The 24,416-nt window shown below is 39.2% G+C and overlaps 1 protein-coding gene across 2 annotated transcripts in view; it reads right to left on the bottom strand.

The window, feature by feature from the left end:
* Positions 1 to 4,060: 4,060 nt before the first annotated feature.
* The window catches only part of LOC120543079 (15-hydroxyprostaglandin dehydrogenase [NAD(+)]-like), a 33,396-nt gene continuing 13,040 nt past the window's right edge, over positions 4,061 to 24,416 (bottom strand). For both annotated transcript variants that reach the window (XM_039775929.1, XM_039775930.1), the window contains exons 5-9: positions 18,202 to 18,289; positions 16,941 to 17,017; positions 10,938 to 11,089; positions 4,319 to 4,429; positions 4,061 to 4,227 (exon numbers count right to left, since the gene is read on the bottom strand). In XM_039775929.1, the coding sequence (XP_039631863.1) occupies positions 4,203 to 4,227; positions 4,319 to 4,429; positions 10,938 to 11,089; positions 16,941 to 17,017; positions 18,202 to 18,289 (453 nt within the window). In that variant the 3' untranslated portion in view covers positions 4,061 to 4,202. The remainder of the gene's footprint in view (positions 4,228 to 4,318; positions 4,430 to 10,937; positions 11,090 to 16,940; positions 17,018 to 18,201; positions 18,290 to 24,416) is intronic.

The raw sequence follows: 24,416 nt of genomic DNA, 5'->3' as shown, positions 1-24,416 counted from the left end.
GCACAGAAACTGACAGTTTCAAATTTCAGATTAAGTTGCAAAACAAGCCCGCTACAAGGCGTGGTATCTGTCTGTTGTTAGCTCAGTTTATGATCCACTTGGTTTCTAGCACCTGCCTTACTGCCAGCAAAGCTTATTCTAAGAGACTTATGTAAAGAGAAATTGGGTGGGATGAAGAAGTAGAAGTCAAACACATTCAGAAATGGAAAAATGGATGGATGATTTGAAGTTACTTACAGACTATAAAGTGAACAGATGCTTCAAACCTACTGGGTTTGGAACCATAAAGACAGCACAAATGCACCATTTTGCAGATGCTAGTGAAGATGGATATGGCACTGTCACTTACCTCGTTTTAACCGATGAAGAGGGCAAAAAGCATTGTTCATTCCTGATGGGCAAGTCAAGAGTTGCACCATTGAAGCAGGTCACATTCCAAGAATGGAGCTGACAGCAGCCGTCATGGCAGTAAAATGGACAAAATGCTTAAAGGTGAGCTTCAAATGCCCTTACAGAATCTACATTTTGGACTGACAGCACCACGGTGCTAAAATACATCTCAAATGAAAGCACTCGATTCAAGACCTTTGTTGCCAACAGAATCTCCGTGATCAGAGATCATTCACAACCTTCACAGTGGAGGTATGTCACATCTGTCCTTAATCCGCTGATCAAGCTCTAGAGGGCTAAGCATAGAAAACTTTCTCAAGAACACCACATGGTCACATGGTCCAAGTTTCTTATTGAAGTCAGAACGTGAGTGGCCAAAAAGACCAGATCAACTGAATGATTCACTTTTGAAGATGATCCAGAAATTAAAATTTGTGTAGTTAACATGACAAAATAGAAGAGACAACTGAACCCATCAACAAACTAATCACTTACTTTTCAGATTGGCATCGCTTGAAGAAAGCAGTAGCTTGGTTTCTCAAATTTAAAGACATACTGTTACATTTAAGAAATGAAAGAAAAACATTTCAACTAGAAGCCAGTCAGACTAAAGGTAATCCAAAGAACAAAATCACTCATCACAAAGCACATGAAAAGTATAAACGGACTTTAAAACCAAGTCAATTTCTCTAGATGACTTAGTTAAAGCTGAAACAGAGCTTATCCGTCTAAGTCAACAGCAAGAATTTCCAGAAGAATTAAAAGCTCTAAAGAAAAGACTTGCGTTAAAAAGAACAGTCAAATCTATAAACTTGACCCGATCATACAAGATGGAATATTAAGAGTTGGAGGAAGACTCTGCAAAGCTGCAATGCCCGAAGAAGCTAAACATCCCGCAATTCTACACAAACATTCACATGTTGCTTCTCTCATATTGCAGCACATTCATAAAATCGGACATTGTGGGCAATTATGTGCTCGCACAATTACGCCAGAAATACTGGATACCTCAAGCAAATTCAGCTATCAGAAAAATAATTTCAAAGTGCACAACATGCAGAAGATACAATGCGAAAGCAGGTGAGCAAAAAATGGCAGATTTGCCAGAAGATCGCCTAGCATCAAACCAACCACCGTTCACTAATGTTGGAGTTGATTATTTTGGCCCTTCCTAGTCAAAAGAGGAAGAAGTCTAGTCAAGAGGTACGGAGTAATCTTCACATGTCTTAACAACAAGAGCTGCCCACATAGAGATCGCACATAGCTTAGACACTGATTCTTGTATTCAAGCCATTCACGGATAGAAGAGGACAAGTTAAAATCATGCGCTCAGACAATGGAACAAGTTTCGTTGGAGCATAAAGAGAGCTACGAGAAGCTATTAAAAAATTGGAACACAAAAAAATCAGTGACGCTATGATGCAAGAACAAATCAAATGGATTTTAATCCACCATCAGCCTCTCACCAAGGTGGAGTGTGGGAAAGACAAATCAGAAGCATAAGAAAGATTTTAAATTCAACACTAAACCAACAAACACTTGATGACGAAAACCTTCCTACAATGATGTGTAGAGTGGAATCAATACTCAATAACAGACCCCTTACGAAGACATCAGATGACCCAAATGATTTGGAACCACTCACACCCAATCACTTGTTATTATTGAAGACAAAACCTGAAATACCACCTAAACTCATTTCAGAAAATGAACCATACCCAAGAAGACGCTGGAAACAAATTCAATACATGGCGATTTGTTTTGGAAAAGATGGACAAAAGAGTATTTGCCAATACTTCAAAACGTCAAAATGGCTTGCACCAAGAAGAAATTTTGAACCAGGGGACGTTGTTCTAATTGTAGATAAAGCTACACCTCGCAATTCCTGGGTAATGGGTCGAGTCATCAAGACAATGCCAGATGCCAAAGGTGCAGTCAGAAGAGTTTGTGTGCAAACCAAAACCAGCACACTGGACAGACCCGTGAATAAACTGTGCCTGCTTCAAGAAACAGCCAATGTTTGAAATATGAAATTTTAAAATGTTTGTTTGCAGTGTTATTGCTAATGATTTGAAAAGAATAGTTAATATAAAGGTAATTGGCTCATATTGAATTAAAGTAAAGTAATTGTCTTAGCTCCTGCATAGCCAATTAGGGGCCGGAAATGTAAGAGCCAATCTTAGAAAGTTAAAGTTTTGAATTAGACTCATATTAATGTTTGCTTAATTTGAATAAAATATAATTTTTTCATAGTCATAACTTATGGTATAGTCTTTTTCCCCTATTAGTTAGCAAGAGATAGAACCTTCTTACTATAACTGAGTAACTGTGATAATAAGCTCAGTTTGTTTAGTTTGTCCCAGTAAAGAGGACTTGAAAGACCCATTTAAGCTTAGAAATGGGATAAGCATACAGTTTTCTGACCGTTTTGAAATGGTTCAGAAATGTTAAGTAAGAAGTAACGATTTGAGATGTAACAAGATTAAGCTTAGAACTGAACTTTTCTTAACGTTAACTTTTCCTTTTTTATTTTAATTTTCCTTTTTATGTGAACTGTTTTACTTCAAAACTTAACCAAACTTTCAAAAACCAAGATATTTTGTCTGTGGAGTCATTTCTGCACGTCAGGCTTTTGTTGAATCCCATTTTTATTGAGTTGAAGCTGCAGAACTTTTGGTAATTTTGGGAAAACGCAGCTATAGTCATTTTAATTTTATATTTAAATAGGTTAACATGGGCGGCACAGTGGTAGCGCTGCTGCCTCGCAGTAAGGAGTCCGGGGTTCGCTTCCCGTGTCCTCCCTGAGTGGAGTTTGCATGTTCTCCCCGTGTCTGTGTGGGTTTCCTCTGGGTACTCCGGTTTCCGTCCAAAGACATGCAGGTTAGGTGCATTGGCGATCCTAAATTGTCCCTAGTGGGTGTGTGTGTGTGCCCTGTGGCGGTTCCTGGGTTTTGTTCCTGCCTTGTGCCCTGTGTTGGCTGGGATTGGCTCCAACAGACCCCTGTGACCCTGCCTGTGTTAGGATATAGCGGGTTGGATAATGGATGGATAGGTTGGCATATTCAGATATGTTGGAGGGCAGCAAATTGAGACGCCACAGAACGTGCAGAATGCCCAGCGTGACTGAGTAACGTGGATGCAGAACTGTGTGATATATTGCAGCTTATTTAGAGATTTGGCAGGCAGACCTGAAAACAGTGAATTACAGGAATCTTCATGAGAAGTGAGAAAGGCACAACATGTTTGGTAGCTCTTTCCATTAAAATACCCCATAGTAGTCACTTACAAGTCCTTTCTTATCTTCATGCACATTTAAGAAAAGTTACTAAACTCCATAAAAATAACATAGAAATGTAACCTCCTATATGTAATAAATACGAATACATTTGACCAAAGGCTTTTTAATCATCTTCTCTTCTCAAATCAGTGCAAATATCACAGAATGCTACTCTATGTGCTCCTGGATTTTCAGTTTATCCTCCATATTTCCTGGGCTCCACCATCAGTAGTTGTTTTCTAAAATCAATTTTTTTCTTGCACCATTTCACATTCATCAAACTCAGTGCCTACAAACGTACAGCAGTACAGATCTCTAAAATAGGAAGCATGCATTATGTGTATCTGTTGGAACTGAATGGGATGGAAGAAAAACAAATATACTGCAGCAAAAGAATATTAAAGATGTTTTTATTACCAGCAAGGACCCCATAGAGACTAGGGGTACGTGAACATCATTCGTATTACAAACGGGTGTCAATCTGGTGCACGTCTACTGCAGGTTTCTAGGACCTCCCATGTGGTAGTCCTGCCGTCTAATCAATCAGAGCATTTTTCATCCTTTAAACCAAGAAAAACAGAAAGTAAATATCAACATGTAATTACGCCGGGTGGGTTATTTTCAATTGCCACAAACAAGTCTTTGGATTACTTGGAAATGTCCATATAATGGGCTCCACCGTTCTTCATGATGTGTAGGACGGCTCCATTCTTGCTCTTGTCTGTCACCAGTTGCAGAAAACTTTCAGCCACTTCTGAAGGTCTAAAGTAGGGATGAGATTGGTAATAGGGCATGTCAGTAGAATATCCATCCCGATATTAACCGTACAAATCATAAATAATAATCTTAAAAACTGCATAATCCAATCCAATGTCAATGTCAATGTGAAATTTATTTCTATAGCACATTTAAAACAACATAGGAATGCTGTGGCCAAAGTGCTTTACAATAACAGAACAAAAGAAAACATACAATCTATATATATAATTCACTAAGGCAAGACACCCATGGAAAGCACGCCGGAAGGGACGTGGATTCACTAAGCCGCCGACAAGTAAGACACCTGTGGCGTACGCAGGATGGAGCCACGCCCACCAACTCCAAGACCATTGGATACGACGACAACTCGCAGAGCCACGCCCACCAACTCAGACGCGACGACACAGAAAAAACGGCGTCATTTATATTCGTCTGTTGTAGAGGCCACATGCAGCTCTGACCCACGTTGACTGTTCATAGAGGCATATTTCTGGCGGAGGTGAATCGCCATATGCAGCGTGTAAAACGGTTTCCGAAAGGTATCCCATGGGATCCTTAAAACATTCCTTTACAACTGAGGTTAAAACACAATGATGTAAGCAGTCTTTAAAAAAAATCTTAAAAATAAAATAAATAATAAATAAAAGTAATGTTACATAATCACAATGAGGAAACCATCAGTATTACTGAAGGTCATGGAATGCATAGAAGCAAGTCTTTAATCTCGTTTTGAACAGTTCAATTGTAGACGACTCCTTTATGTGACGAGGTAAAGAGTTCCACAGGCGAGGAGCAGCAGCAGCAGCACAAGCCGTGTCTGTCCCCCTTAGTTTTACACTTACTACGAGGGACAACAAGAGACAACTGACCAGAAGATCTAAGCACTCTGGATGGCTGGTGTAAAACACACAATTTGGATAAATAGGCAGGAGCAAGACCATGTAAAGATTTAAAAACTTAGCAACAAGGTTTTAAAATCAATTCGAAAACTGACGGACAGCCAGTTTAAAGAAGCTAATATTGGAGAAACAGAATCAGACTTTCTTGCCCCAACCGGAAAGCGAGTGGCAGCATTCTGGACCAACTGTAACCTGCATATCAGGGATTTACTAATTCCAGAATACAGAGAGTTGCAGTAATCCAGTCGAGAAAAGATAAAAGCATTTCGCAGCTTTCTCAAGATCCCTAGAAGATAAAAAAGGCTTGATCTTACCTAATAGACGAAGCTGGAAAAAGCAACTCTTGACTACAGAATTAATCTGTTTCTCAAAAGAGAGGTTACTGTCAAAGATAACACCAAGATTGTGGACTTGAGGTTTGCAAAAGACAGAGAAAGAGCCGACATGTCCAAGACCCTTTCCAAGTTGGAAATCCGACCTAAGGGCTCATTTCAGTTAAAAATTCTGACTCTCCATTCAAATGGAACACAGCATAAAACAGCAAACCAAAAAATATCACGCAGGAACTTTTTGTTGTTTATCCACAGTAGTGATGACTGAACTCAGTTGAATTCACTTTATCTTTTGTGGAAATGTTTGGGAATTTCACCAAACTTGGCAAAATATGTTGAAGTCAATTGGCAAAGAGGGACTGAACGAGTTCTGATTGGATTATAACTGTGCAATGGTCTTTCAAGTATCCCTGAGGGTGACAGAAACGTCTGCCAACTATGCCAGCCCAACCATTATAACCAAAAATGTGACCAGACCTGAGAGGCAGCAAAGCTAACTACTGCACCACCCTACCTCAAACAACAAAACGCTGAAAAATGATAACCACAAACAAAATACAACAAATGGCCATAAATTAGCAAATAAGTAAAAAAAATGACATGTTATTTATGTATGTATACAAACATATACAAAATCTAAACTCTACTTAATTATAATAATAACAAAAGATTTATTGTTATTTACAAGCCATTTCTATCTTTTTTGATGGAAGAAAAAAATGCAAAGCATCTGCTCAGATTAATCGGACACAGCTGGCAAAGCTGGCACATTTTCTTTGTTTCCAGTCTATGTGTGCAGATGTTTTGCATTTCTTTTCTAACCATCAAAAAGGTAGAAACACCATGGAAATAGCAATGCATCTGTCATTATTATTATTAATATTATTTTACAGGGTCTCATACGCTCTCTGACTCTGACTGAGGTCTCCTTTAATGTTTGTTTTGACTTGGTGCCACGTCGCATTGATAATTGCGTTTCTATTCTGTCTACACCCTCTCCCTTCATATGGACTCGGTGCATGGCTACCAGGACTCACTTGGTCTGCACTGCTTTGTACTGGCACTTCGCTGTTTGAGCTTCATAGTACCGGGAGATAATATATAATATATGATAGATAATCTACGTGTACTGGCACAACCACAGTGCCGGTGATGCAAGGACTCAGTGTTATATATTCAGGCGCTGTGCCTGTTCACTACCCAATCTGTGCTACATAGTGGGGAGCATAACAAGCATGATCCAGCAGTGAAGATATAATAAAAAATGAATCTATGCAGACATTCTCATTATGATCAGCTAATGTACTCCTCAAATGAAAACAGTGCAAGTTTTCCTTTTTCTTTTTGTTTTTTTTTAATGCATGCAGAACACAATTCCGTCTAAACTGGTGACCTCACACAAGTGCAAAGCACATCAGGCAGCAATGTAAAATGCATGAAAGTTCTGTACACAGATGCTACACCTCTGTGATGCCACAATGGGCTCACAAAGCATCATGGGGCTCTGGGAAAAATTGTTCATCTAAGCTGGCTGCACAATACATTTTCAGGAAAATATTTGGCAATCATGGTCACAGCAAACGTTTGTAATTTTGACGGTCAGCTCTAATCCACAATTTTGGGTCCCGTCAAGCAAGTGGTAGTACCTTATAAAGCACTGCGCCAGTTACAACATGTTGTGTGACTTCTGGAAAACCTCCATAACTGTGCAACACATTATGGCAACAGGACTACAATATGATAAAGATAATAATATTTACACAACTCCAGAAAAGAATAGAGAGAGAGAAATTATAGAGACAGAAACCCTGATAACTCAAACCACTAAAAGTGTGAAAGAACATCCCAGACAAAAACGTATTCTAAGAGCAAGAAACGTCTCACTTTGTTTGCATCATAACAGGTGGGGTCAAAGGGAAGCATCCTGTTAGAGGAGAGGAGCCACGGATGGAGTTTAGAATACAAACTGACAAGGGGAAGGTTGGCCACATGAAATTTTCATGGGGGCTACCTTTGGTCCTAAATTTGTGACATCCTGGAGTTGACATTTCTCGACTTGTCATCACTAAGCCCATAGCGCTGCTGTCACAAGTGCTAATTAGTTAGAAACGGCTTAAATCAGTGGTTCTCAAGCTCAATCCAATGGACCACCATAAACAAAAGTGTTCATCCCAACAATCTTCTGCTTTAATTGGTCTCCTGTCTTCATTGAGCACACTGTTGTTCTGCAGATTCTGTATCCTTTGTGTCAATCCAGAAATTTGCAATATTTTTGTAGACTGTAGCAAGCATGTGTGTGGGATATGGAATATGTGTTTTTCTTTGTCTTGCATTTTAAGACTTTGCTTTTTTTAATGTTCTGGGTATTTAAGTCTTTTTTTATTAATTGGGCTGCACTGAACTAGTTGTTCCCCTTTAGTGTTTTGTGTCATTTGCACCTGTGTCTGCACTGCTCATCAATAAAAGTCAAATATTGGGTACAATAAAGGAAGCAAATGCCACTGGAAAAGGTGATTTGGGAAAAGAAAGTTAATAATTTAAAGCTATGGCCAAAAAAAATATTCTTAATTTCTTCTGAATGTAAATATACTGGCACATTCTTCTGAATCCAAAAAGAATAAAGACTAAAAGCTGTCTAATTAAACCATCAGATTGATTTGAATTAAGCCTGAGCCATTAAATTGGGAAGCTGGTTGGAATGCAAACCTTCAGCCACATTGTAGGTAGGACTAAACCTGAGCAAACCCCGGACTACAACACATCATAAATTACCTCCAAGACGTTCCACTAATGCTAAATGTGAAATAGCAGTTTGTCACGTCACTTTATAAAACACTAGACACGCACAAGGGAAATGCAGCAAAAATTCTGAAGAAAAGAATAAAAAAAAAAGTCTGAATTGACAAAAGTTGCCCTAATTCAGGGTATCCTTGAGAAATGTAATGATTGACTTGATGATGCAGAAATGCAAACACTCAAAAGAATTAACTATTGGGGATGTTCAATTTATGCATTTAATTTAGAATACTTTAATTTAAAATAGTTATGTTTGCTGCTGTTACTAAACTTTTTCTAGTTACACTGACTTAAGTTTCTTAGATGTCATACTAACACAATTCCTTTGTGTTTGAACAAATCAGTCAGGAGATTTTCTTTCAGCAGAATCATAATCTGTCACTGGGACTGCTGTCGCTACTCACTTATTTTGTGTGATTTTTCCCTTTTCCCTCTACACCACGGGTGTCAAACTCCGGGCCTGGAGGGCCGCTGTGGCTGCAGGTTTTCATTCTAACCCTTTCCCTAATCAGTGAACAGTTCTTACTGCTAATTATCTTGTTTTCCCTTCATTTTAATAGCCCTATTTTTAAGGATTTGGTGCTCTGAATTGATTCTTTTCTTCATTAAATGGCAGCCAAACAGAAATGAGATGTGTTTATTCAGATGTCATGGAAACACATCTAGTTGGACAGTACCATGTGTGCAACTGATTTAATGACACACAAATAGACAGAAGTGCTAATAAACAGTATAATACTACAGCTTTCACTAAAGGTCCAAGTTTCCAAGTTGGAAATCCGACTTAAGGGCTCATTCCAGTTAAAAATTCTGACTCTCCATTCAAATGGAACACAGCATAAAACAGCAAACCAAAAAATATCACGCAGGAACTTTTTGTTGTTTATCCACAGTAGTGATGACTGAACTCAGTTGAATTCACTTTATCTTTTGTGGAAATGTTTGGGAATTTCACCAAACTTGGCAAAATATGTTGAAGTCAATTGGCAAAGAGGGACTGAACGAGTTCTGATTGGATTATAACTGTGCAATGGTCTTTCAAGTGTCCCTGAGGGTGACAGAAACGTCTGGCAACTATGCCAGCCTGACCATTATAACCAAAAATGTGATTAAATGGCAGCCAAACAGAAATGAGATGTGGAACAAAAGATGACCAGCTAAACTGGGGCTTCAAACTCCGGCCAATTTCACTCCAACCAGTTCTTTAATGAGAAGCCAATTTTAATTAAAATTAAACCAATTGCTTAATGCCACGGCTTGTTGCTGCTCTTATTCTGCCACAGCAGACATTTCCAAAACTGTTGATTTACTTTTTTTTCTAAGAACACCGTCAAGATGTTTTGGTGACCTGACAGATCACCCTTACTGAGGCCCTCACCTTTCTTTATGTTCAGATAATGTGGCTAGCTGGTGATGTGGCAGCTTGTTTTGTGTCTCATTATTGTTTGGCTCCTCATCAAGGAAAAAGAAAACTTAGGGGTCTGAGTCAAGTTAATTAAAACAAAGGCAAAAGAAGTTAATTGGCAGGAAAAACTGGTCACTAATGAAGAAGATGGTTAGAATGAAAACCTGCAGCCACTGGAGTTCGACACCCCTGCTTTACACAGTCAAATTAAGTTGATTTAACTCAAAATAATAAAGTTTTAAGTACACGACTGTCCCAGATTTGCATAAAATGTGATATTTTGCATAAAGTACTGCCCCCCCTTTTTTGACAACACATTCTGAGGGATCTTCACGTCTTTGTATACTTGGAAAGACAGTTAAAGACTTTTAGTAAATTGATTTTTTCCAAATGTCGTGGGTTTTGTGGGGTTATAGAAGCCAATTTATGAGACCTTGGATACTCGTCACTCACCCTATGTCAGAAAAGCATTTTTTTCTTTGTTTCCAATTCAGCAATTCAATTAATGTTCAGATTGCATGAAAAATGCAATCAACCAAAATGTAACTTGATTACCTTATGTAGCAATAATTGAATGACTGCACTCTTAATAAAGTGAACAATGTTGATATACTGTAGTTTGAATATTTATTACACAAGATATAATTCATTTGCATTGCGGTGTAGTATTGTTTTACTGTTTGAGTTAGACGTGTGCATAATCATTCGGTGCAATGTCACAGTTCCAACAACGTGCAAATTTGGGAAATCAGCTTCGGATACGCTAGCAGCACCGCAGCACTATGAGTCTCCAATCTGTAAATGAACTTGATGTTAGCATGTTGTGTGAACTGCGACATTGCGGCGAATGACTATGCACACGTCTAACTCAGACGGTAATTAAAACAATACTACAAGCCGAAACCAATCCAGACCTGTTGAAACTGGTCTACAGACGTGCTGCGCTCCCTCCACAACACTGTGTGCGTAATCTGCTCTCTCGCTCTCCCGCTATATCACAATTCTGAGAACTTGTTGAATGCCCCTTGTATATCAGATTTACCCTAAGAATCAGTAGATTAAGATGAAAGGTAACTTACTGCAAAACACCAAACTGGTGGAAAAGTTTATTCCTAGCATCCTGAATGGCAGCCAAAGTTTCATTAATTTCAGATTTAAAGAAGTGGGTGTCCACAAAAGCTGGACATAAGACATTAATCCGAATCCCAAGGCCCAAAAGGCTAGATCCATCCTGAAAAAAATAACATGTATATTACAGTTCCACAGGTATTAGGTTTTGTACTTGAAAAATATGCCAAAAAGTTTAAATTAATTGGTGAGTTAATGGCAGTAACAATTGTGAGGTCATTTTGCATCCTCTCCTAAATGCTTACCCTTATCTTTAGTTGGACATTTAGGCTTAGGTATGTCACGAGTTTTTGGTTTGGGCCTCTTAGAAATTGTTTCTGCACTTTTATGTACGTTGTTACAAGTATTTCTAGTCAGACCGCCATATTTACTAGGAAAACAGAGAAGAAGATGAGATGGTGAAATGAGAGATTTCTAGTTGTAAATTGTTTTTATGTGGTTTTGTGCAATGCTCTTTGACACAGCTTCTCAAACTATAAGCCGCAGTCAAAGATGAGTCACACGATGCCACCATTGGGTTGTTACTCACCATGTATTGTATTCAAAAATGGGGTCCGTATGGTTTGTGTCTCGAGATGGGTTGCAGTGGCTTGTTTTAAGCATTGCTCCTCTGTGACGTCAGTGGCAATTCTGCAAGTGCGAAGACCCATCGCCCCCTGCTATGACTATCGGCAGCAATTACCTAGGGGGGAAGCTTTCTCCAAGGGGGGCAATCTGATGGTCATCATGGACTGGATTGTGAGAAAAAAGGGTGTGAGAAACCCAGCTGTTTTAGATTTAGATTTCTTCATGGATGCCGGGCCCTGTTTTTGTTTTTAATGTCTGCTGCCATATTATTTACTGTTGTGAAGCTCGTAGTTTGACATGCAAGTTTGGAAAAATATGTTACACTTTATTAAATATGAGAGGGTTCCCCCCTGCTCGCTTCATTCGCCAGACACTTTGCGTCTCTGCCGCTTGTGTTGTGAAGAGGGGGTCTCAACGCACCCCAAGTAGACAGGGTCACTCCTCAGAAACCCCCTCTTAAATGGTAACACATTGGGAAACAAATAACAGTTTTTTTTTTACCTCCTCTTTGCACAATCAGCTGCTGGGTTGCTGCTGCCGTGCTGCGTGATCTGCATCTCACGCGGTGCTTTGAACATTTAAAAGCCTGTACAGCAGCTGTCCTACTCTTTGTCTTTTATTTCCAGCCCCAGGTGTGCTTAAATCTGATGGCACAAAGTCGGGATGTGAGTCCTTGATATTTTTTAGTTTATAATTTAAAAACGGAATAAGAGTCTGAAAATCTAACATCACATTAAAGTTCGATAAATTCTGAAAAGAATGATACCAAACATACATATGTAGGTTTTAAAAGAAGCCAGATTTAAAGCGTGACATAAAAACGTCACCGTTGCACTTTTAGGCTTAGGATTTTATGTATAGAGAGTAGATTTTTCAGGTAGTCTGTGCACTGTGTACATCTTTGGTTATGTTATAATTTAAAAATGCCATTTTCAAATGTAAATGATCGCTGTCTTCACTAGTGTTTTCTCATAATTTACGAAAAGCATCTCCATCGCCACTAAAATGACCAAAACCCAAATGACGTAGGTGTTCGCTTACATTGGACACACTTGCATTGGGGGGAAAATGACTTCCATGAAGGGTCGGCAGTAAGGCAATGAAAAGTTTTTAATGAGCAGAATTATAATAAACACAAACAAATCAGTGTCTTCTTTTTTGAATGTCACACTTTGTAACACAGAGGCTGAGTTTTCAGAAGTGTACGACTCTGGAGGTCATTTTCAAAAGTCTTCGTTTTTTGGGAATAGAAAATGCTGGGGTAGTGTAGATGAAAGGTAAAAACGGAAATTAATGTCTGCATTTTTAAATGAAAATGTTCTGTGCATGTAGCCTTAGTAAAGCGAGATTGGTCACATTCTGTAAACTTTTTCTTTGCTTTGTACTTCATTCTAAAATTTACTTGAGCTTTTATTGATCAAGTTATTTACTGCCCTTCTCAGGACACACCTTGCAGGCTCGTAAAACTTTGACAAATATGGAAAATATTTTGTAATTAAAAAAGGAAATGTTAATACTGCCATTTCACCTAAGCACAGGACTTTTCATGAAATGGCATGGGTTGAACTATAAAGATCACTTCTGTCAAAATTTGATTTTCATTCATTGTAAGGTGAATAGACCTCCTGTGAGCTTTTAAGTAAACGCTGGCAACATTCGCTTGAACAAAGAGTGAAACTTTTCTTTTTTTATAAGTGTTTTGGGGTGAAAAATCCTGCTTTTTTATAGTTTGTTAAATAAGACTCATAATATGTAATTTGTGTGATGTGTTAATAGAGGAATATGGGATTATATAGATAAGAGGCAGCTTCTAGGTGAATAAACTGTGTAAACAAGACTATGATTGTTCAGTTCATGGGGGAAAGTCGGCATTATTTTTGATTGTGAGTTTTTAAACAGAAGTTTAACAGGCAAGGAGTTCTTTGGACAAAAGGTTTGGTCAGATAACACAGAACAAGAATGAGCTCATAGGAATAAGTAAGTGTTCTTCAAGATGAACAGGGTAATGACTGATGAATATAAGGATATATGCTAATATAGTGTGATAACTATTATGTTGTATAGTTGTAGGTTGTATTAGTTCTTATTTTCCTTCTTCTTTGTGGCTGGAGCCCTAGGAGGCGGGGCCACCAAGATGCTACTCCTCTTGACCCCGTCCTCTGGCTATGTATGTCTGCTGAGAAGGCTCAGGAGCTGGAGGTCATTCTTTTATACTAGAGTTTGTAAGTAATCTTGCTTTATGTTCATTCCAGTGTGTTTAGGGGTGTCAAACTCAATTGCACAGGGGGCCAAAACCCACACACTTTAGGTCGCGGGCCGAACAGGATAAACATTTATTGAACACATTAAAACTAAACTTTTAAAACTTTAAACCTTTTAAAACTTAACATTTTTTAACATAAATATGAATAAAAACAGACAGGAATATTATTCCGGAATAAATCAACTCAAACCTTAAATAAAATAAAACCATAAAATTTTGCTCTCCATATAAATATATCCTGTCTAAATTATACAAGTTAGAAATAAAGTAAACGATAAAAGAACAAACGTTCAAATTTCTTTACTCTTATGTCATTTTATATAAAAAATAAACTTAAATTTTAAATATCCCAAAAGATTTTGCTCTCCATAGAAATAGATCCTGTCAAAATTATACAAATTCAAAATAAGAACATGCTGCATAACAAAACCTGGAAATATAAATAAAATTTGTGCTTTTCAGCAATAACAAATCAAATCATTCAGTTGTCTTTGCTCATATGTCATTTTAGAGCTGGACGCCTGGCTTTTTTTTGGGCAACAAGTTCATTTCTGTTTGGTGTGAGGTTCTGTGTTGTGGAGATTCTCAGGATGGACAGCAGGTGCTCATCAGTGAGGCGACTCCTGTGTGCTGTTTTGTTAGCCTTCATCACTGAGAAGAGCTTCTCACACAGATATGTGCTACCAAACATGCACAAGGTTCGAGCCGCATGTAGACGGAGCTGAGCATTTCTGCGGGAATGGAGTGAATAAACTGTGCGGGCCCTGCAGTATCGTACTTTGCCTTCAGTGTGCCATTACACTGCAGCTCAATCACCTCCATCTGAATCTGCACAGGTGCAGTTTCCACATCGACGGCAAATGGGTTGTGAAACAACTCAAAATTCTTTTTATTTGTTCTTCAAAGTCACCAAAGCGCAGTGTGCTCAGTTTATCAGCAAAGTGCGTATTTGGGAACACCGTAGTGACGACTTGGTTCAACATTACTTGGCAACAGGGAAAGTGGGGCAAGTTGCACTGGTGCATTTGTGTCTCCCATAAAAGCAGCTTCACTTGAAATCACTTTGTGATTGTGCACGGGTAAAAACGTCTGCTGAAGTGTCAGATTCTTCTTTAACTCTTCTGCTTTCTGTATCTTGTGCATTGCATTCAGGTCTTTGAGTTTATCTTGATGTTTGTCTCATAGTGCCGTCTTAGATTAAATTCTGTAATTACAGCCACATTAGCTCCACAAATGAGACACACGGGTTTACCGGCAATGTCAGTAAACATATACTCAGCCTCCCATCGGTTTTTAAAGGCTCTATTTTCAGAATCAACTTTTCTCTTCGGCATTGTAAGGGCTAGCTTCGCAATAACTTGCAGCATCATAAGCTAGACTTGATTAACGCGGTAAGTGTTCGGCAAGGCAGCTGAAGCGCTGCATTATGGGATCTGTAGTTTATTGTGTTACCAGCGCTTCATATCGCCGGGCCATTAATAACAACAATTAATAAAATGATCTCATGGGCCGGATATAATTACACGCCGGGCCAGATGTGGCCCGCGGGCCTTGAGTTTGACACATATGGTTTAGACCAAAGTTTTATTTGTTTGTTTGTTTATTTACTTACGTAACTATCGACTTATGGCTTTATTTATTTATTTATTTAAAGAGCTTCTGTAAGAAGCCAGATTTCTCCCAATCTATCTTTTGCTCTCTATTTCAATTTATTGTTTAGTTTTTTTGTTTTTTTTTGGGGGTGGAGGGGGGGTTCATTAGGACTGTCTTCATTCCACTTCCATCTGGCACAAGGCCCTGTAGCCTTCAAACTCTTTTTGCCAGGTTCTGAAAACAGCTTCTACCACTGGGCATCTGAACTCTGTGCTGCTCCCTGCCTGTAGAGCTGCTTTTATACTCTATTTATATACAGTACATGTACTGCCACTGTTGTCTTTGTTATTAGTTGTTGTTATCATCGGTAATAGAGTATACTAGAGGTCTTGACTTGTCTTGCACTTCTCCTGTGTTTATATCTGCTGCACTGCAGTCCTGGAGAAAAAATTACTTAGTGCCACTGTATGCTGCAGTAAGGTGTAAGGATGGTATGACAATAAAGTCACTTGATTTGAGATCACAGGGCACTCACTCTGACGCTAATGTGCACATCTTTGTGAAGTGGATAGATAGATAGATAGATAGATAGATAGATAGATAGATAGATAGATAGATAGATAGATAGATAGATAGATAGATAGATAGATGTGAATGGCACTATACAACAGATATATATGAAAAGCAATATATAATAGATAGATAGATAGCAACCTATCTATCAGTTATATAGTGCCTTTCACATCTATCTATCTATCTATCTATCTGCTATACAGTATAGTGACTTTCACATCTATCTATCTATCTATCTATCTATCTTCAGGACCTAATTATCTCTGTGTAGAATTGCTACCATTCTACAAACTCTGTGTGTTTTCAAGCATCAGCCACTCATCATAGGTCCATGCAGAACATCTCAGTGTGGTTCAGGTCAGGATTTTGACACACTTGTTTCAGAGCTGTACATTTATTTTTCTTCATACATTCAGAATCAGACTTCTTTGCGTGATGTAGTGGTTAAGGCTTTGGACTTCAATCCCTGAGGTTTTGGTTTCAGATCCCACTACTGACATGTGTGACCCTGATCAAGTCACTTGAGCAGCCTGTGCTTCAATTGGAAAACCAAAGGAAATGGAAACAATTGCACCATAAAGGTTGTAAGTTGCCTTGGGTGAATTCGTCAGCCAAATAAGTAGATGTGTGTTTTGTATTGTATTATTGCATCACCCAGCTGGGATTCAGGTTTGGCTCATCAGTGGGTAACCTGACAAATTCCATGATATCAAGAATCAAACATGGGACAAATACTTTTGCACTGCACTGTATAAATTCTGGAGTTAGGTATCTTTCTTTTGCTGTTCTGTTTATGATCTTAAACCAATGTTCATCCCTTACAAACTGATTTATTATTTGGGTTTGGAGTGTACAGCACACACACAAACACACATTTATAATACTTCTTTAGTAAGAAATACATAGTCAGACAGAATAAACCTTCAAATATGATGGGAGCACCGGCCTGGATACTTACAGCTAAAGCACGACTGAATCCAACAACGCCATGTTTAGTTGCTGTGTAGACAGGTGCGGAAGGGAGAGGCCCAAGTCCTAAAAGAAGAAGTTTAAAATAATTAGACTAAGAATGGCAGAATGCTAAAGTTTTTTGTGGAGAGAGGTAAGCACTGGGTAACATTACAGTTTATTAAGGACAAGGAGGATGAGACCGAGAGTAGGAGTCAAGTGGAGAACTTTGTTCTTTGGTGGAAAGAGAATTGTCAACAACTCAGCATCAGCAAAACCAAGGGATTGCTCATTGATTTTACATGCACCAAAAGCCTTGATGTCCGGTCAGTATTCAGGGAGTGGATGTGGAGGTGGTACACTCCTTACAAGTACTTCGGGGTCTATTATCAATGACAGGCTTGAATGGTCTTGTAAAACAGAGGAACAGAATGAGAAAGAACAGAGCAGTCTATCTTCTTGTAGGAAACTGCATTCCTTTTAGGTGAGCAATGACATCCTTCACATCTTCTACAACTCTGATGGCCAGTGGGATTTTCGGTGCTGTGGTGCACTGGGCTGGTAACCTGACTTCAAGAAAGGGCCATTAAATCAACAACCTTAATTAAGAGGGCAGGTTCAGTTACGGGACACGCTCTGGACAAGCTACAAGATACGCTCTGTAGATAGTAGAGGAGCAGAGAATGAAGACAGAACCGAGTGCCATTATGAACAATTCTGCACACCTTGTCTCTGGCACACTAACACTTGAGGACTTTCAGGTAACACATTATTCAGCAGAAGTGTGTCAGGAAACACAACTAGGGCTGTTAACTGCAGTAGGCCTGCATAATGCCTCACGGCGACTGCTCTTTATATCTTTAGCCAAGTTGGATTTTTATTTTTAGTAATTCTGCTGTATAATCCTTAACAGTAACCTGGTTAAGGGTTTACATGGCCACATAACTGGGAAATCTATCTCTGTATACATTCTGAATCCAGCGTATGTTTTTAGCTCACTTACAATGTCATTGTCTTCTTAACAAACTGAAATGTCACAAGAGAAGCATTCTGCATTTGTTTCTGACACCAGGTCAATGATCAGGTTATCTGGGATTTACACCTTGGAGTAGCTGTAATGCTTTATAAAGATAATTTGAATAAAATATTGTTGTATTTGGGTGGAAATGGGGTTCACTAACACACATTTGTTCATTTAATTTAATTAGAAAGAAAGAAAAAACAGCAATTGGAATTTGTTTCATCAAATTAAAATATAAATTCACACAAACCTGCCAAGGACGAAACATTGACTATTACGCCACCTTCTTCTTTCTTCATGTGCTTCAGGCCCAAAAGCGTACCTCTGATAACTCCATTCTGAGAAAAGAAAAGTGGAACATTTTTACTTCACTTTTTCTAATTTAAACATAGTCTGCGATTCAAATGAAACAGGAAATAAGACGAGATAAGCTCAGTGGCTCTTAGTGTCGAAAGAATGTGTAGCTATCATTTTAGAGTACCCCTTTGAAACGACCCTCGCTGCAGACTATGGAATCTTTTAAAATTTACACAGAAAACTTTGGGCCACCCCACAGCACGATTAACCCAAATTCTTAAATATGAGAAAAATTAAAATGCCTCCCCAATAAAAGCATCTTGAGGAAGCCCAAGACAGAATGCAGCTCTGCAGACTTAAACTCAAGAACATAACACACACAGTTCTGAATGTTACACACATACACTCACTCAGCGCACTCCAGTACACCTGCTTATTTATGCAGTTATGCAATCAGCCAATCATGTGGCAGCAGCGCAGTGCAGACAGTCATACAGATACACGTCAGGAGCTTCAGTTAATGTTCACGTCAAACACCAGAGTGGGGAAAAATGTGATTTGGACCGCGTCATGAGACGGGCTACTTTGAGTATTTCTGTAACTGCTGACCTACTGGGATTTTCACACACAGCACTCTCTAAAGTTTACTCAGAATGGTGCGAGAAAACAAAACAGCAACCAGTGGGCAGTTTTTCTGTGGACAGAAGTGCCTCGTGGATGAGAAAGGTCAGAGGAGAACGACCAGACTGATTCAAGCTGACAGAAAGGCTACAGTAGCTCGGCTATCTACTCTCTACAACTGTGGTGAGCAGAAAAGCATCTCAGAATGCACAACATGTCAGACTTTGAAGCGGATGGGCTACAACTGCAGAAGACAATTTAGGTTCCACTCCTGCTATCCAAGAACAGAAATCTGAAGCTGCAGTGGGCGCAGGCGCACCAAAACCAGACAGCTGAAGACCAGAAAAGCGTAGCCTGGACTGATGAATCTCAATTTCTGCTGAAGCACACAGATGGTAGGGCCAGAATTTGGCAACAATAGCATGAATTTATGCACCCAACCTGCATTGTGTCAACAGTCCAGGCTGGTCAGGTCAGGTCAGGTTGGAGTGCATGCACTAGTACAGCATGTTGCTGCACCCTCCACACGATAAAAAAGCTCAGGATCTTGGTTGACAAACAACTAGGCAGCCACGCAGTCCAGTCCCACCCACCCAGTCCCATGATCCTCTATTTTCCACAGCCAGGTGTTATGTGGGTGTCCTCTTGGCCTGATCCAGCTACTCGGGGCCTCAACAATGTGGATCCTGTGAGCACATGGCCATAGTGCCGTAACTGACGCTCTCTCACAATGCAGGTAATGTGCCTCATTCTGGACTCCATCAGCAACACAAAGTCAAACCAGCAGTACCCAATGATTTTCCGAAGAGACACAGTACCAAAGGAGTCCAGTGTTCGTCTCAGGTCACTGGATAGCGTCCATGTCTCGCAGCCATATAGCAAAACAGGAAGCACCAGGACTCTGAAGACTTAGACCTTCGTCCTTTTGCATAGATATCGGGAGCGCCACACACCCCTTTCCAGTGACCTCATGACCCCAGGTTGGTGGTGTGGGGATTGTTTTCTTGCTGCACGTTCAGCCCATTAATACCAATCAGTCACATCTTGAATGTCATCTTCTTGTTGACTGCGTGCATCCCTTAATGGCCACAGTCTTCTATCGGCTACTTCCAACATGATAATGCACCAAGTCGCAAAACAAAACCTGCCTCAAAATGGTTTGATAAACATAACATTCAGGTGTTATTCAGTGGCCTTCCCAGTCGCTGGATCTGAATTCAATAGGACACCTTTGGGTTGGTAGAACAGGAGATTCACAGCATGAACGTGCAGCTGAGAAACCTGCCGTAATTGTGTGATGCAATCATGTCAGCATGGATCAGAATCTCCAAGGAGTGTTCCCATCATCTTGTGGAATCCATGCCATGAAGAACTAAGGCTGATTTGAGAACAGAAGGAGGCCCTCTCCAGTATTAGTGTTGTGGTCCTAAGAATTTGCCCAGTCAGTGAGTGTATAATAACAATTAAACACATAATATTTGAAAAAGTCACAACCCTCGAGTAGATTAAGAGGGTTAATGAAAATACTGAATCCTGCCTGTGAGCTTTTTTACAAGGAAGACTTCAGGCATCATGTATGTAATGTGTGACGTGCTAAACGAAAATTTCAAGACTCCTAGAACAACAACAACAACATTTATTTCTATAGCACGTTTTCATACAAATGATATAGCTCAAAGTGCTTTACAAGATGAAGAAAAAAAGGTTTATAAAAAGTAAAAATAAGATTAGGCAATAATAAAGAGCGAAGAATAAAGTAAGGTCCGATGGCTGGGAGGACAGAAAAAACAAACAAAAAAAAAAAAACCTGCAGAGGGCTAGAGAAAAAAAACAAAACAAAATCTGCAGGGGTTCCAAGGCCATGAGACCAGCCAGCCACCAGAAAGCCACAACTGCACCAGAGGCCAATCCAAACCAGGACACCAGTCCACTTTTGGGGTTCATTCACATGCATTAATGAACACACCCTCACTCACTTGGGGCCAGTTATAACAATTCATTTCAGACATATTAAAATGATTTCTAATCTATAAATGTCAGATATCTACAAAACAAGGTACAGAAAGGCTGAAACGGGGCAGGTGCTGAAATTCATTCTATATTTGCTGCTTTGATTTTATAGTCAGCATGTTATATTTCACAATAAGGCATTTAATTAACACTGGATAACAAATATTTTGCTTCCTGAATGCTTTTGGGTGTATCTTACATGTTTTGATCCACTGACACACCACAAAAATCACCTTTACCTTTTCCTATCTCAGGGCCGTCTTAAGAGCATCATAGGTCCCCGGGCAAAGTACCGTGCTGGGGCTCCTGCTTTGATAACAAAACAGAAACATACATAAGCATCAGACAAATTGTGGACTCCTATGCTTCTGGGGAACTCGGCCAGTGCCCATAGATTAAGATGGCAGTGTTCGTGTACCAGTCAGCAGCCATACCATCTGCATTTCAGAGCAGGCAATCCACCTGCAGCTGAGTGCACTTGGACCAACCAGTACTTGGACGGGAGACCTTGTAGGGAAAGGTAGGCTTGGTGCTGGAAGACGTGTTGGTGAGACCATCATGGGCCTCTAACCCAGTTGTCTGTGTGTGCATGTTACAGTGCTGTAAAAACTGCAGCCGTTCTTCGGGTGATACATGAGCTCCTGACTCTCTGTGGTCATAAAAGCATCTTTCAAAAAGAGTGTTCCCTGACTAAATTACCCAGCACAGCCTGACCACTCTGGTCCCCTAATCACTCACTGCCCCTTATTGGCTAACTATCTCTCTTGACCCTTCACCACCTAACAGACGATGTGTGGTGAGCGTACTGGCACTAAGATGGCTGCCATCACATCGTCCAGGTGGATTCTACACAGTGGTTCTGGTTGAAGTGATTCCTCCTCGTCTATGTAAAGCAGTTTGAATAGTGAGAAAAGATTTGCTGTATAAATGTAATGTTTTGTTATTAGTATTATTATTGTTACTTTTATTAGTAGTATTATAATTCAAATGCCTATTTTTGTAATTTCCTGTCATATTTTAAGTATAAATACAGTTTGTTTTTTTTCTTTCCTCCTGGCCATCAGACCTTACTTTATTCTATATAATTTAGTATTGCCTAATCTTATTTTTATATTTCTATTTTTTATAAACTTTTCTTTCCTCCTATCTCATAACGCACTGTGAGTTAGATAATTTGTAGGAAAATGTGCTATATAAATAAATGCTGTCATTGTTGTTATTACGACAGCTAAAACTGGAACATTTGTAATGATCTAAAAGTAGTGCCACTGCTACTAGGAGTGTAGCTCGGATATCCCAAGTGCCACTGTTTCATTTGCAAATGGAGACTGCCATGCTAACCATTAAGCCCAAAGACAGAAAAGTTATACACCCCTTTCATATAAATCACTAATGAAAGAATTAGTCCAAGGAAGATGAAGGATTTTGAGGTTTGAGACAGATGTTACCACGAATAGAGGATGACAAGATTCAGAAAGGCATTCTTGTTCATCCACAAATCAGACACGTCATCAGTGACAAGCAGTTTGAAGATCTGCTACTTGGGAGGCATTCAGAGGGGTTGTTGGGAATTTTCTTGGCATCTATAGAGCATCAAACTATGTCCAGCTGTGGACAACATGCTTCAAGCATTCACAGCCACGAAGTGAAACATGCCACTAACCTTTGTTTTCTGTATTCCCACTTGAACTGTTTCCATGAGAATCTTGGTGTAGTCCATGAGAAACATGGTAAAAGGTTTCACCAGGACATTGCAACAATAGAAAAGTGGCATCCATCAGAGCTAGCTGACTATTGTTTGACACCAAAATGAGAAGATTCAGATACTGACTACAAAAGAAAACTCAACTCAATTGAGCTAATGCAATGTGTCAGCATCATTAAGTGATTAAACACACTAAACTTGATCAAAGTTAATTCTGTGTTTCTTTAAACTCCTATGTGATACAATTAGTCTGAAATTAAATTTATATTTAGCTTGAAACAGTCTTATCATAACCACCACATCTTTTTTAGGGAGCAAAACTTTTGAAAAAACAATAGTCCAGTGTTACCAGTCCACATTAGCCACTGTTATTGTAAAGTCAGCAGCTTCTCGAAAGCAGCAGTGCAAAGGTGGCAGTTACTCAGGGAGCGTGTGTCTGAAGATAGTGGCGCCTCATATTTTACAATTTTTTAGTTATTTCCTACATGAATATTTCATTTCTGATCAGACAGCTCAGCTGAGCATTTTGAAAGGCTGGTATTATAAAGACGTGCTTTTTGGTTAATTCATCCCTGAAATGTCAATTCTTTGTATTCATTTTCCTCTTAATACATTTTGACAAGACATAATTTGCAAGCTAGCTAGCTTTGCAACATGAATTTTAAATGTTAGTTTCAATCTAATTTTAATTTGATTGAGTACACTGTTGATTTGCTTGAGAAAACTAAAATGATAAGCGCACCAAAATGAATTTAGTGCAATATATGCTAGATCAGGGGTGCCCACACTTTTTTCGGCTTGCGAGCTACTTTTAAAATGACCAGATTGAAATGATCTACCTACATTAAAAATGATATACTGTATATATATATATATATATATATATATATATATATATATATATATATATATATATATATATATATATATATAAAGAGAGAGAGTATACTTTATACATAAAATATATGTTGTTGTACTTTGCCTAACTGAATAACCTTTATGGCACAATAACAATTCATTACATTTATGTCACTACTCTATTTGGATTTAATAATCGTCATGTGGGAAAAGGTTGACTCGCATAAATAAGTAGAGTCGAATAATGCAGTCAAGGAGCTTTTGAATTCAGCCGAGTGAAAAATGACGGCTGTCCGATTAACTGCGATTTTAGTTCCCTCTCCTTTCTCTTTCTCAGATCGCTTTTCGGAAGGAAGTCAGTTTCGTACTTTTTATGAACAGTTCAAAAGTTCCTTTCCACATTTTCCTTTTTTGGAATAGCAATGATAGATTGACAGATCAGACAAACGCACTTCGATTGTGACATTGTAAGAAAAAAATTGCTCTTCCAATTCCACATCCAGCCCATACCCTCCCCAAACTATTTTTTTAAATCCCTTCTTTAGTCAATATGAATTGGAAGACTAACTAGATCACAGCCGGAGTTTTGCAGTAGCTGGTGCGTTTGATCGAGCGTGCGGGATGGCCAGTGTGTTAGAAGAAAAGAGATCTCAGACTGGCCACCCTGTATGCCAATCAAGTTACAATTGCCATAGGCAGGATATATAATAGACTAACGTTTAAAAAAATTTTTTTTGGAATGCAACGCGATCTACCTGCACCACCTTTGCGATCTACCGGTCGATCGTGATCGACGCATTGGGCATCCCTGTGCCAGATCATTTCTTACTTTATGCGGTGTCACGTTCGTGTGCATTGGAGACAGCTTAAGTGCTCTGGTGATGCTAGTTACCCGCTAAACCAGAGGTCGGCGCTGTGTTCTACGAGTTCTCTTAATGTGTTCTTGTAATGCCTTCTCTTTCACTCCCTATGCA

This window comes from Polypterus senegalus, chromosome 13 (assembly GCF_016835505.1).
Source record: "Polypterus senegalus isolate Bchr_013 chromosome 13, ASM1683550v1, whole genome shotgun sequence".
In the NCBI taxonomy this organism is placed as follows: domain Eukaryota; kingdom Metazoa; phylum Chordata; class Cladistia; order Polypteriformes; family Polypteridae; genus Polypterus; species Polypterus senegalus.
The sequence above is the reverse complement of the archived record's forward strand: the minus strand, read 5'-3'. Positions and strand labels throughout refer to the sequence as shown.